The sequence below is a fragment of the Echiichthys vipera genome, assembly GCF_963691815.1.
Source record: "Echiichthys vipera genome assembly, chromosome: 6".
NCBI lineage: Eukaryota > Metazoa > Chordata > Actinopteri > Perciformes > Trachinidae > Echiichthys > Echiichthys vipera.
In genome coordinates this window covers 24,203,597-24,215,766 of record NC_139831.1, presented here as the reverse complement: position 1 = coordinate 24,215,766, position 12,170 = coordinate 24,203,597, and the positions used below count along the sequence as shown (strand labels likewise).

Below are 12,170 nucleotides of genomic sequence, written 5' to 3'. Positions count from 1 at the left end.
CTTTAATTTCAGCCATCAGTCTGTTTGGATTGGTCTCTATTGTGCACCTAGACTGGGAAATATTTCCCCATTCTTCCTGCAGAACTGTTGGAGTTCAGTCAGATTCTGTGGTGAGCGGTGATGGACTGCACTCTTCAAGTCCATCCACAGACGTTCTGTAGGATTCAGGTCAGGGCTCTGACTGGGCCACTCCAGGACATTCACCTTCCTGTCCTTTAGCCACTGTGTTGTTTTTCTGGTGTGTTTTGGGTCGTTGTCCTGCTGGAAGGTGAACCACCTGCCCATTTTCAAGTGTCTAACAGAGGGCCGCAGGTTTTCCTCAAGAATTTGGGTGAACTAAGCAGCATCCATCTGAAGAGAAACAAGCCTACAACATAGTGCTGCCACCACCATGCTTCACTGTAGGGATGCTGTGTTTTGGTGGTGTGTTGTGTTTGGTTTCTGCCAAACATAGAGCTGAGAGTTCAGCCCAAAAAGTTACATTTTGGTCTCATCTGACCATAAGACATTTTGCCACATGGCATCCGAATCTTCTATATGTTCTTTTTCCAACACTGCATTTCTAGTTTTTCAGTTTTTATTAGTTTTAAGAATGTTTGAAAAAAAAAGATTCACATGAATGTTGTCAGGATTTCATTCCTGGCAGTCATCCCCTCCTACCTTTTGTGCTTGTGTTTGTCTCCCTCTTTCTGTTGTTCCCTGCATGTGTCTCACCTCTCGGTTTTGTCTGTCTGGAGCTGGGAGGTGTGGTACCTGCAGTATAAGAAGCCGGATGTGGGACGTGTTCGGCTCCAGACTGTTTTCCTCATTTATGTGGTAACTTCCATGTCGTTCGGCTCCCGTTCTTTGTTTGATGGTATCTTCGCTGCTTGTAGATTTGTTTGTTATATATTGTTTCTTTGTTCCCTTTCATTTTTGTTTCCCGAGATCCCATTCCTGCCTACCCTCGGCCGCCTCGCCACGTTTCGTTTTGTCCTTTTCCCCTTGTTTTTGGATTCCTTTGTTTTCTTTGTTTAAATTAAATATTTGTTTTAAACAGTTCTCTGTTTCATTGGCTGCATTTGGGTCCGGTTTACTGTGTTATTCCCTGAACTGTTCATGACAAATGTTATAAGGCAAAATGTGTCAATCCCACTGGAAAGTGTATATATAATATATATATATATATATATATATATATATATATATATATATTTGTTTTTTCAATGTATAATCATTTCAGATGGCAAAAAAGTGACTATTTCCATGGGAAAATAAAGGCTATCATAACTTTCTATAGGCACTGTAGAGGGAGAGCAAACAGGAATGTCATGTTGGTCCTTCATCTGAGAGTGAGTGAAGTTGGATTATCACATACACCAACAAACAACACAACAATGTGTAAATAAGATAAAGAAAACTGTTTTTCCACAACAACCTTTAATGTCAACTTATGATTTCATCTGCCACGTGATTGAAACATAGGTTACAGATGTAGAAGCTGATGAACAGGTGCAGTAGGAGCTGAATCCTTCTATGCAAATGCAAATAATTACTCTATCTCATCCCCTAAAGCCAAACACTGAGCAGGTAAAACTGGAAGTGTGAGGGGGCGACTCGAGAGCTTGAAATGTTTTGAGTGTTTTTGGAATCCTGAAACCCTTGTTTCCACACTTCAGGTAACGTCATGATGAGAATCCCTGAAAACCTGCAGGCAGCCAATATTATCCAGTTGCAGATCTAACAGGCTGGCACAGTGGTGGCAGCATTTTTAGTTTCTTGCAAGTTTGGAGAGACTTAAAGAGAATGAGCCACAAAAAGCCACTATTAGTCAAGTCTTTGTTGCTGAATATCTAAATTATAAACTCTGGTGTTGTAAAAATAATTTACATTTACAATACTCAGGATTATTTATTATACATAATGAATGATGAGATTACAAGTGTAAACGCTGTAGGTACTGTAGGTTAATTGGATCAAAAGTGTGACTATCAAATTAAATATTTATAAAGCATATTTACTAAAAATGACTAACTTTAATTTATTAAAAACTTCACACGGAGAACCAATCAAATATAGTGCCTTGACTCACGTTCAGATTATGAGATTGAGTATTCTCAATAAACTTATTGTTAATCAAGTAAATATTAGATATCACCAATAATTATCAAAGATAATAATAAAAATTACTCTAGTTAAACCAGAGTTCCTCGGGGCACCACCGTCATAGATGGAGTGACAACTAATATAAAAGTCTCATTAAATATATTAAGCTACTAATTAAGGGTTGAACACCAATAAATGTAATAGTTTAATCAGTTGAAGGATTTAAAAGTTCTTTCTTAGTAGAGACTGGCTCATTCATCTTTGTGTAATATTAAATAAACAGACATATGGAAAACACAAAAATGTATTAACAGATTAATAAATGCAACAAACAAGACACAATAAACTAACTGAAGCAAACAGCAAATATCTGTGTGTGTGTGTGTGTGTGTGTGTGTGTGTGTGTGTGTGTGTGGTTGTGCGTGTGTGCGTGTGTGCGTGTGTGTGTGTGTGTGTGGTTGTGCGTGTGCGCGTGTGTGCGTGTGTGTGTGTGTGTGTGTGTGTGTGTGTGTGTGTGTGTGTGTGTGTGTGTGTGTGTGAGAGAGAGAGAGAGAGTAACCAAGGAGGAGGGGTGTGGGGCTTGGACCCCTGCAGAAAAAATGTGAATGTTCCAATCACACAAAAGTCAACAGCTGGAGAGATCTAAAAAGGGTCTAATTCAGGTTATGTGTGTTTAGTCTGTTCAAATACAGTTATAGGTCAGTGTTAGTGTGTGCAATAACTGTGTGGAGCATTGCTAACAAACATCCTCAACTTAACTGAATCAACACAGTCACACATAATCATCATTAAACATCAGTTGTAACAAAGTCACAGTTCTGTGACCTGTATTCTTACATCTACCTCATATATACGTGACTAAGAGTTTATTGCATACTGTTTATTGTTGTTTTTATACTTTCTGTATTCATTTAGCTAAGAATTTATAATTATTTATATTTTTATACCTCCCTTGTGTTTTTGTAAGCTGCTGGAATCTCAATTTCCTTGCGGGAGACCTACCAAAGGATCAATAAAGAGAAGTCTAAGTCTAAGTCATGTCATTTCAAAGAAAAGGCACTCCTGCTTTAATTCCACACCAATCATGTTTACCTTCATTTTGTAGAAAAATATATAAATGCACTGGAGCTCAGAGTCCCACATTACCCTAACCCACCCCTCACCCCTGTGAATACAGTGTAGTTTTTATAGTGTCACCATAATCAGACTGTAGCGGCAAAATCATTCCATAGAGAAACTTTAGTCTTAGTCTTTTAGTTCATCTGTCTGCCTCTGGGAGAGATCCAAACACTGTTCCTCTGTCTTTTTCATGTCATCCCACTGTTTAACTAACTGTTCAGGGCCTAGTCTGTGGACCATCAGGATTTTGTGATATGAACACAGCTCCACTTTGCCTTTAAGGTCAAACATGAGAAAACCAGAGTGATGGACCGGTCGAACGTTAAGTCTTAACAAACACAAACCCAGATAAACGTCCTCGAAGGGGAAAAGGGTAACCCTTTTAGACACGTCGTGGAGGCGTTTGGTCAACAGGCCAGAGTACACCGACCCTCCACCACTTGCATATATCGGAAAGAGGCCCTTGTAGAAGTTGTATGGGATATAGTACTTGGTAGAATCTTTATCTCGGATTGGACTGCCTCCATCCATGACATGTCCAACTATGAAGTCTTTCATGGTCGTGTTTGCCTCTGGCTTGTTCAGTTGTTCTTGGAGGTAGGTGATCATTTTCGGGGTGTTGACAAAGATGTCGTCATCTCCCTTAAAGACGAAGCGAGTCTGGCTGCATGAGTTCGAGAACCAGCTCCAGAAGAGCACATTTTTCAAGGTGAGGTTGAAATATGTGTCACTGAAGTCCCACTGAAGAATGTCTCCATATTCTTTACTCTCGATCTGAAGTAAATCACTATCTTCTTTGCCTATCAGGAACACCCTGCGGACGTATCCTCCAACTTCTCCTACTACATTGCTCTTGGATTTCTCTCCTGCTACCCATCCCGTCTGGCCCCAGGTCTGTCGAATGGCTCGCCTGTTCTGAAAATTCAACCGTGATGACTTGATGGCCAGGAGAAGGAGAGGGGGCTGCTTCTCATCCTTTGCCCCAGCTCCACATACTCCATCTGGCTGGAGGAGGATTGGGTAGTCTTTTCTTTGCATGTGTTTTATAAAGTCTTGGATCTGCTGTGGTAGTTTGTCAAAGTCTCTCATGCTGTCCAAGTTAGTTACTTCAGAGATACCTTGTTGATTCTTATTAAAAGTACAATATTCAGATTCTCTCATGATGACGTTGGGGTTCAGAATAGAGTTGAAATGCCAGTCAATGATCAATTGGAGGCAGTTCCAAACAGGGCTTTCAGGTAGGAAGAGCTCAGAGAAATTTTTAGGATGTGGGGCGAATTGGGCTGTTTGCTGGTTCGGGACTTCTGTTCCCGGCACTGATGTGCTCTTCATGGTCACACTCAACATGGCAGTAATGTAGCTGACCAGCAGGGCCAGGGAGAAGCATGCTGTGCACAACCAGATTAAAACTTTATGACTGCGACGGTAGCACCACGCCATTCAACTAAAAAAACACAAGTAGAATGTCAGTTTGGACAAATTTTAAATCTTTCAAAACAGAGTAAATGTACCATGAAAGCCCAGAGTTGTGACATGGACAGAGAATAAATCAAAGTGTATGAGACAGAAAAAATAGAGACAAGAGTGAATAAAAAGAAAGCAATGAGATGAGCGTGGGGGCTCTTTTCAGGAAGTGAGGTTGCTACATGGTGTGAGTGAAAGATAAGATACATTTCACTGTTTTGCATTTTTAGATCGAGATAACTTGACATTAAAATATGTAACTTCTACAGAAAGAAAATTTATAGGATTTTGAGAAAAAATATTTCAGTACATATGAAATAAAGGGGGTTTCTCTTTGTTTTCTCAGAGCAACGTTGTGTAGTTAGGCTACAATATAGTACTATGGCATAATATTGTACTCAAATAAGGAGATGTAATGTGATTAAAAAACAAGGTTTGGTCAATGTTTTTTTACGAACATATGCACTGAAATTCATATGCAAGGGTCTGCAGGGAGACTCTATGGGCCTAATCACAAAGTTGGGATCTCACATAGACTCTGATAATGACGACAGTGAGTTTGGGGGAAGTGACAGCGAGGATGATTTCATCCAAGAATCAGGTTTGAGAGGCAGGAAAATACTAATCTACTCCAAATGTCTGATTCCTAAAATGATATAATACAATCTATGGTCTAATCTACATCACACAGTATAAGAATAATCTTGAAACAGATTGTAATCAATGCAGGGTGGAAGTAAGGCGTAGGAGAAAATAAGAAAAGTGTGATCCTCCAAATTAAATCTTTTGTAAATTGTGTAAAAAACACACTAGAGTATGTTCCTCAGTACCATGGTGGCATCGGTTACAATACAATGACTAAAAGTCTGCTGGCTGCACAATACAAATGTTCTGAACAAATGCGTTATAGAAACAAATAAATATCTGACGTATTTCCCTAAATGCATGTTCTGAATCTGAAACAAGAAAATATTTTCACTTCCTTTATAGCACAGCGTTGCCCTGAGACGACACAAAAGATTCTTGGAGGGTTGGAAAGAGTGACTATTTTGATCACTGATACATTTTCAGAGAGCATCAATGTATTAAAAAAATAGGATTAAATATTTTCTTATGAATTAAAATAACCATAACCATAACATGTAGGGTAGGCAACTATAAATCATAAACCCCTGTTATCAAAAAATAAAGAAACTGTAATATAGTATGACAGGAAAACTTGCAGTCATCCCAGAGAGAGCGACATTCACAGAGAAACCCAGTATAAATGAATAGATGGACATTTCTACATGCATAAAGCCTATTCAAAAATCAAAGCTACATTTGTTGTAGTTGGTTACAAATACAAACATAACAATATACATAATTCATGTAACAAACCCTTTTACTTTCTTTATCTTTTTTTAATAGGCTTCATTAATTGAGATGATGGATTTTCTGTAAAAAAAAAATATATATATATAATTCTACTTGAATTGAACATTTTCTTATGGGTTGTGGCCAAATTAATGTTTTGGTTTGAAAAAAAAAAGAATTGTTATTCATTGGTAAAGTCACCTGTGAGGATAGTCATGATATTACCAATTATTCCAATATTGGAATTTCACAGGGATCAACTTATTCTTTGTGTTTTTATTGTAATTTGCAATAAAATCGTATATCTTCTCGTCTACTACTGCTCTGAGGTCAAGAATACATTTTCAAATGATGAAATATAAAGAAATGACCAAAGTCCACAAAACCTGAAAGTTGGTAATAATACTCTTACTGAATGTTATTGCTAATTACAGTTATGACCTATAATTTGCTTATTTACACTAAATCATTGGAGGAGAAGAGATCGTCTTCTCTTAGAGTGCTGAAATATAAATCAAGAGTGAGCAGCTTTCTGTGCTTACCTGTTTTAAGTGGAGACTCTCACACTCACTGAATACTCATCTGTTTTGATGAGCAAAGCTAGTTATCCAATGGCCCTGTTTTCAGCTTATATCACAGGAAACAATAAAGATTAACAGCTCTCTCAGTATATGGGATCCAGAAAGTCACTATAACTGTGAGTAAAGATGTGTTCCCTTGTCAAGCCTAAAGCAATCTGGCCTGTTGACAGGTGAGACTGATGGTCAAGTGAACATGGAATACACCCACCAACATAAAGAGAGCAAACAGGAATGTCAGATGAATGTTGGTCCTTCATCTGAGAGTGAGTGAAGATGGATTTACACATAAACCAACAAACAACACAACAATGTGTAAATAAGATAAAGAAAACTGTTTTTCCACAACAACCTATAATGTCAACATATGATTTCATCTGCCACGTGATTGAAACATAGGTTACAGTTGTAGAAGCTGATGAACAGGTGCAGTAGGAGCTGAATCCTCCTATTAAAATACCAGTCATTTCTCTGTCTCATCCCCTAAAGCCAAACACTGAGCAGGTAAAACTGGAAGTGTGAGGGGGCGACTCGAGAGCTTGAAATGTTTTGAGTGTTTTTGGAATCCTGAAACCCTTGTTTCCACACTTCAGGTAACGTCATGATGAGAATCCCTGAAAACCTGCAGGCAGCCAATATTATCCAGTTGCAGATCTAACAGGCTGGCACAGTGTGTGTGATATTTATGGACAAATACACATTTGTGTTCCTTGTGGAAATTTTTTTCAGTCTGTGTGGATTTTTAAATCTGGGATAGTTTTCGCTGTAATGTTGGGCAGTAACTTTTAGACTTAGAAAAGCCTACCTTAGTTTATACAAAGCCAATTTATCCTCATGGTTCATTTTGCTCCACATGTTTGGTAATTTAGTTCAGGAGGCCGAACAGGTTTTTGCTGTCTCTGTCAGATCAAAACGCAGCCTATATTTTAGCATGAGGAATGTGAAACTGAATATTATGTACAGAAACCACATACTACTTAAATAATTTATTACAAACATATCAATGGAGTAAAAGAGTCAATTTATTTAATAGATGAATACGAAAAAAAATGTGTTCAATGAACATAACTACCTAGAATGTAAATACAAATATGGTATATTTGATGTCAGACTAAGACCTATTACTGTACTTTGGCTTAGCTAGCTTGGTAGCTAATAAGCAAAGTACTATGCTCATAGCCTGTAGATAGGGAACTGGCCAATCATCACAATGTTTATGATTCTGACCTTAAAACAAATACAGTTGCTGCATTACAAGCACCAATATTGATCAAAAACACTAAGTGCACATTTTATCATTTTAGTAACACAGTATTTAAAGGATTGTCCCACTGTAATCAAAACATGCTGTCCCACGTTAGAAACAACCTTTCCTAAAGGGGAACAACAAAAGATTGCTTCATGAAAAATGCTTAAACACAGTTCCTTATTGTTATTGCATGATTCGATACAAAGATACTAAACACACTAAACACACTAGATGCAATAAGAGTTAGAAACATTGATTAAATTATGGCAGGTTTATATCCTTACATTTATTTTGTTTAAATATCATGTCATTAACTTCACCATGGATGTATAGAGTGCTGTAGGAATGAGTCCTAACCCCAGAAGTGAGTTAGCGTTTTTGCACTCCCAGTTCTCTTGTCTTGCAGTCAATGGGTTATTTAATGTGTTTTTGGTTAGAGGTTAACACAGGCTTAAGAAATTTAAACCTTTTGTTCTATGAGATAAAATACATCAGTCATTGAGTCCCTTGTGAATTTTGAAGCTTGTACGTGTTTTGATTTTGTGATAGGAACACAGCCCCACCTTCATGGGAAGGTCAAACATGAGAAAACCAGAGTGCTGGACCGGTCGAATGTTAAGTCTTAACAAACACATCCCCAGATCTCGAAGGGTAACCCTTTAAGACAGGTCGTGGAGGCGTTTTTGGTCAACAGGTCAGAGTACATCACCCCTCCACCACTTGCATATATCAGATAGAGGCCCTTGTAGAAGCTAAGTGGGATGTAGAATTTGGTAGAATCTTTATCTCGGATTGGACCGCCTCCATCCATGACATGTCCAACTATGAAGTCTTTCATGGTCGTGTTTGCCTCTGGCTTGTTCAGTTGTTCTTGGAGGTAGGTGATCATTTTTGGGGTGTTGACAAAGATGTCGTCATCTCCCTTAAAGATGAAGTGAGTCTGGCTGCACGAGTTCGAGAACCAGCTCCAGAAGAGCACATTTTTCAAGGTGAGGTTGAAATATGTGTCACTGAAGTCCCACTGAAGAATGTCTCCATATTCTTTACTCTCCATCTGCAGTAACTCACTATCTTCTTTGCCTAGCAGGAACACCCTGCGGACGTATTCTCCAACTTCTCCTACTACATGGTTCTTGGATTTCTCTCCTGCTACCCATCCCGTCTGGCCCCAGGTCTGTCGAATGGCTTGCCTGTTCTGAAAATTCAACCGTGATGACTTGATGGCCAGGAGAAGGAGAGGGGGCTGCTTCTCATCCTTTGCCCCAGCTCCGCATACTTAATCTGGCTGGAGGAGGACTGGGTAGTCTATTTTTTGCATGTGTTTTATAAAGTCTGCTTTGGTAGTTTGGTACTGCTTTGGTAGCTTGTCAAAGTCTCTCATGTTGTCCATGTTAGTAACTTCATAGAAAGCTTGTTGATTATCATTAAGGAGGCAGTTCCAATCAGGGCTTTCAGGTTTAGAGCTCCGAGAAAATTTTAGGGTGTTTTTTAGACTTTTACTTTTTACACCTTTTTTCATAAACTAAATGAATTAAGACAATGGATTTTTAAAATTAAAATAACTTAAAGAGTCACATGAGCATGCTGAGTAACTGCGCTCCCAACAGAACAACCCCAAACCTTGAAATGTGACAGATAAAGTTTACTCTAAAGTGATAAATAATGGAGTGAGAACTTTCCCTTGACACGGTGCAGTTCAATTCAATTCAATTCAATTTTATTTACAGTGCCAAATCATATCAAAAGTTATCTCAGGACACTTTACAGAGAAGATATAGACCACACTCTATGACCTATTTATGATTTACATAGAATCAACAATTCCCCCATTGAATCCAGTGGCAATGAAAACCTTCCCTATATCTGGCAGGAACACCGGACTAACCCAGCTCTATGGAGGAAGGCCATCTGTCTTGACCACTTGGGGAGGAACAAAAGAAGAGAGAAAGAGACAAAAGACAGACAGATGTACAGAGTGAGACAAAGACAGACACAAAGACAGAGAGACAGAGACACACTTTCAGAGATGCAAGCAACCACAAAAGTAACAGTAACTATAATAATAACTAAAGTAATGTGAATATGACTTACATGTTATGGCAGTTCATTCAGCAGAACAGCAAGAGACAGGCACAGCCAGGTTGACAGAATATGACAATAATAATCATGGTTATAAATATGAAGTTGAATTACTAACATGCATTGATAAAATATGAATGATACAGACGGACAGCATAAAAGCTTAGAGTATCAGGAACAGGATTGTCCCCTGGCAAACTAGGCCTATAGCAGCATCATTAAGCATAACAAAATAAGCTTACATGCAGGCTCTTAGAGAAATTGAATGACAATAACAACATAGCCAAGTGCTCGTAAGCCCTAGCTGTAAGCTTTATCAAAGAGGAACGCTTTGAGTTTGCTCTTAAATATGGGGACATTGTCTTCCTCCTGAACAACACTGGTGTAGGGACCTCAGTCTGAAGTTCTCCTTACTGACCTCTTATTCCTTATTTCCACTTTGGCCATCTGTTAAATCTCACAGGAGAGGAGTGTGAGATAAGAAGTTTTACGACTCTTGCCCTTTAGTTAGGCTGATAAAAACTGCATTCCAGAACACCCCCTCCCCAAATGGAGCCCCTTTAAGAGTATAAATCAGCAGGATTTCTGACCCCTTATTGAACTAAGAGGCTATCTCACCCAAGGAAACGAGTGACATCCAGTTGTAGGGTGGGGTAAGGACAAGAAAAAGACTCTAAATAAGGAGCAGCCAAAAAGGACTCGAAATGAAAATGAAAAACAGCTAAGTGCACTGTTTCATCAGAACTGGCTGTTCAAAGACATCCCCTTTAAATATGTAACTGTGTATGCGTTTAGTATATTGTTCACGATTATGTTTATGTAGTTTCAGAAGTGCAAAATCTCTGTTTAGCTCCCGAATATTCTGTGTTTTAAATAATGCTTCCATTCACTCAGTTAGGTTATCTGTTAAACTGCCTTTCTAAAGATTTTGGTTAAATTGGATATGAGAAAGATTAATAACTAAAAATCAACCAGAGATAGTTTAATCTTCCTTGTTGGAATCCTGGAATATAGACGCATAATTCCCTCTAAACAAGAAAGTCGATCCGCCCAAGACACACCTCTGTGCCTCCTGGGGATAAAATCAAAAGGGGAGGACTCTTCATTTCACTTTTACTTTTGGTGCTCTCCCTCTTCAGCCCTCTTTTCTTCTGCTCCTCTCCGTTCGCTCCTTTTTGTTCTCTTTGTATGCAGCACCTAGTCTTTACTCCCCATGGAGAACACTTCTTTAACTTCAGAGTTATAAGTTTCCTTTGTTCAACTTTGTTGAAAAGAAACGTTACTTTTCTATTTTGTTTTCTTACTCAAGTGTTTTCGTTTATTAATCTATTTTTATCGTGCGACTTTGTAAGTCTTCTATGATAAGTTTTTATCTTCTTTTTGTAACTATAGTAAAGCCACTTTGTGCTGATCTTTGTTGCATCTGTCCGGCCGGCAGGTTGCATTGAGTTTTGCGCAACACCAACTCTACAGAACCGGTCAGAACTCTTTTTGACCACCAACGACAGCCAGAGCCAAGTCATCTGAAGGGCTTGAATCAACGCAGGACCGTGAAGCAGCAGCAGTCCCCCTGCTCCCACTACGCCAGTATGACAGTCGACCCAGTCCACAGCCAAACTGCAGATCCGTCAATACCGAGCCTCGCACCCACGGACCCAGCATCTGTCACTGTGTCTGATGTCAGATGTCTAGGCGACTGTATTACCAACGGCAAAAGTAAGGTCGGCGCTTTTACTACAGCTCCTGGTTAAGACTGTTGGTGATAATTAAGTTCTTATCCGAGTTCTGTTGATACTCTAATTAGAGCCAGTTTAAGTCCGCCAGTAATATTATAAACCAGCCCTTAGGTTTGAGCTACTCTGGTCTTATCCTTGTTATATCCACATTTAACCCTTTTATTACTTATCTATTCAGTACAGCCTTTTTTCTGTGTTATCCTTGCCAGTTATTCAAATAAATGTTTATAACTTCACGTCGTTGTGAGAATCTTCCCTTCTGTGCAGAAGTTGATGGTCACTGTTAGGTTACGGTACGAACCAATGCGTTCGAGACGAGACTGATGAAATTTTAATAATCAATTACTTTAAGTTGCTAACAGTATTATTTTACATGATCAGGTATTAAACCTTCACCAAAGTTTAATAAACACCCTGTCTGCCCTACCCTGCCTTAGTTGGTGTGGTGCCCTACTTCGAGGTAAAATAAATCGGTGATTAATCTATCCCCCCATAATACCTGTA

At 38.8% G+C, this 12,170-nt stretch overlaps 1 protein-coding gene across 1 annotated transcript; it reads right to left on the bottom strand.

Moving 5' to 3' along the window:
- Positions 1-3,330: 3,330 nt before the first annotated feature.
- On the bottom strand, positions 3,331-4,536 carry LOC310948356 (N-acetyllactosaminide beta-1,3-N-acetylglucosaminyltransferase 2-like; the record flags this gene model as incomplete). Its single annotated transcript, XM_083915449.1, has 1 exon — positions 3,331-4,536. One exon carries the CDS (start codon positions 4,534-4,536, stop codon positions 3,331-3,333), a length of 1,206 nt encoding a protein of 401 aa, XP_083771575.1.
- Positions 4,537-12,170: the final 7,634 nt, after the last annotated feature.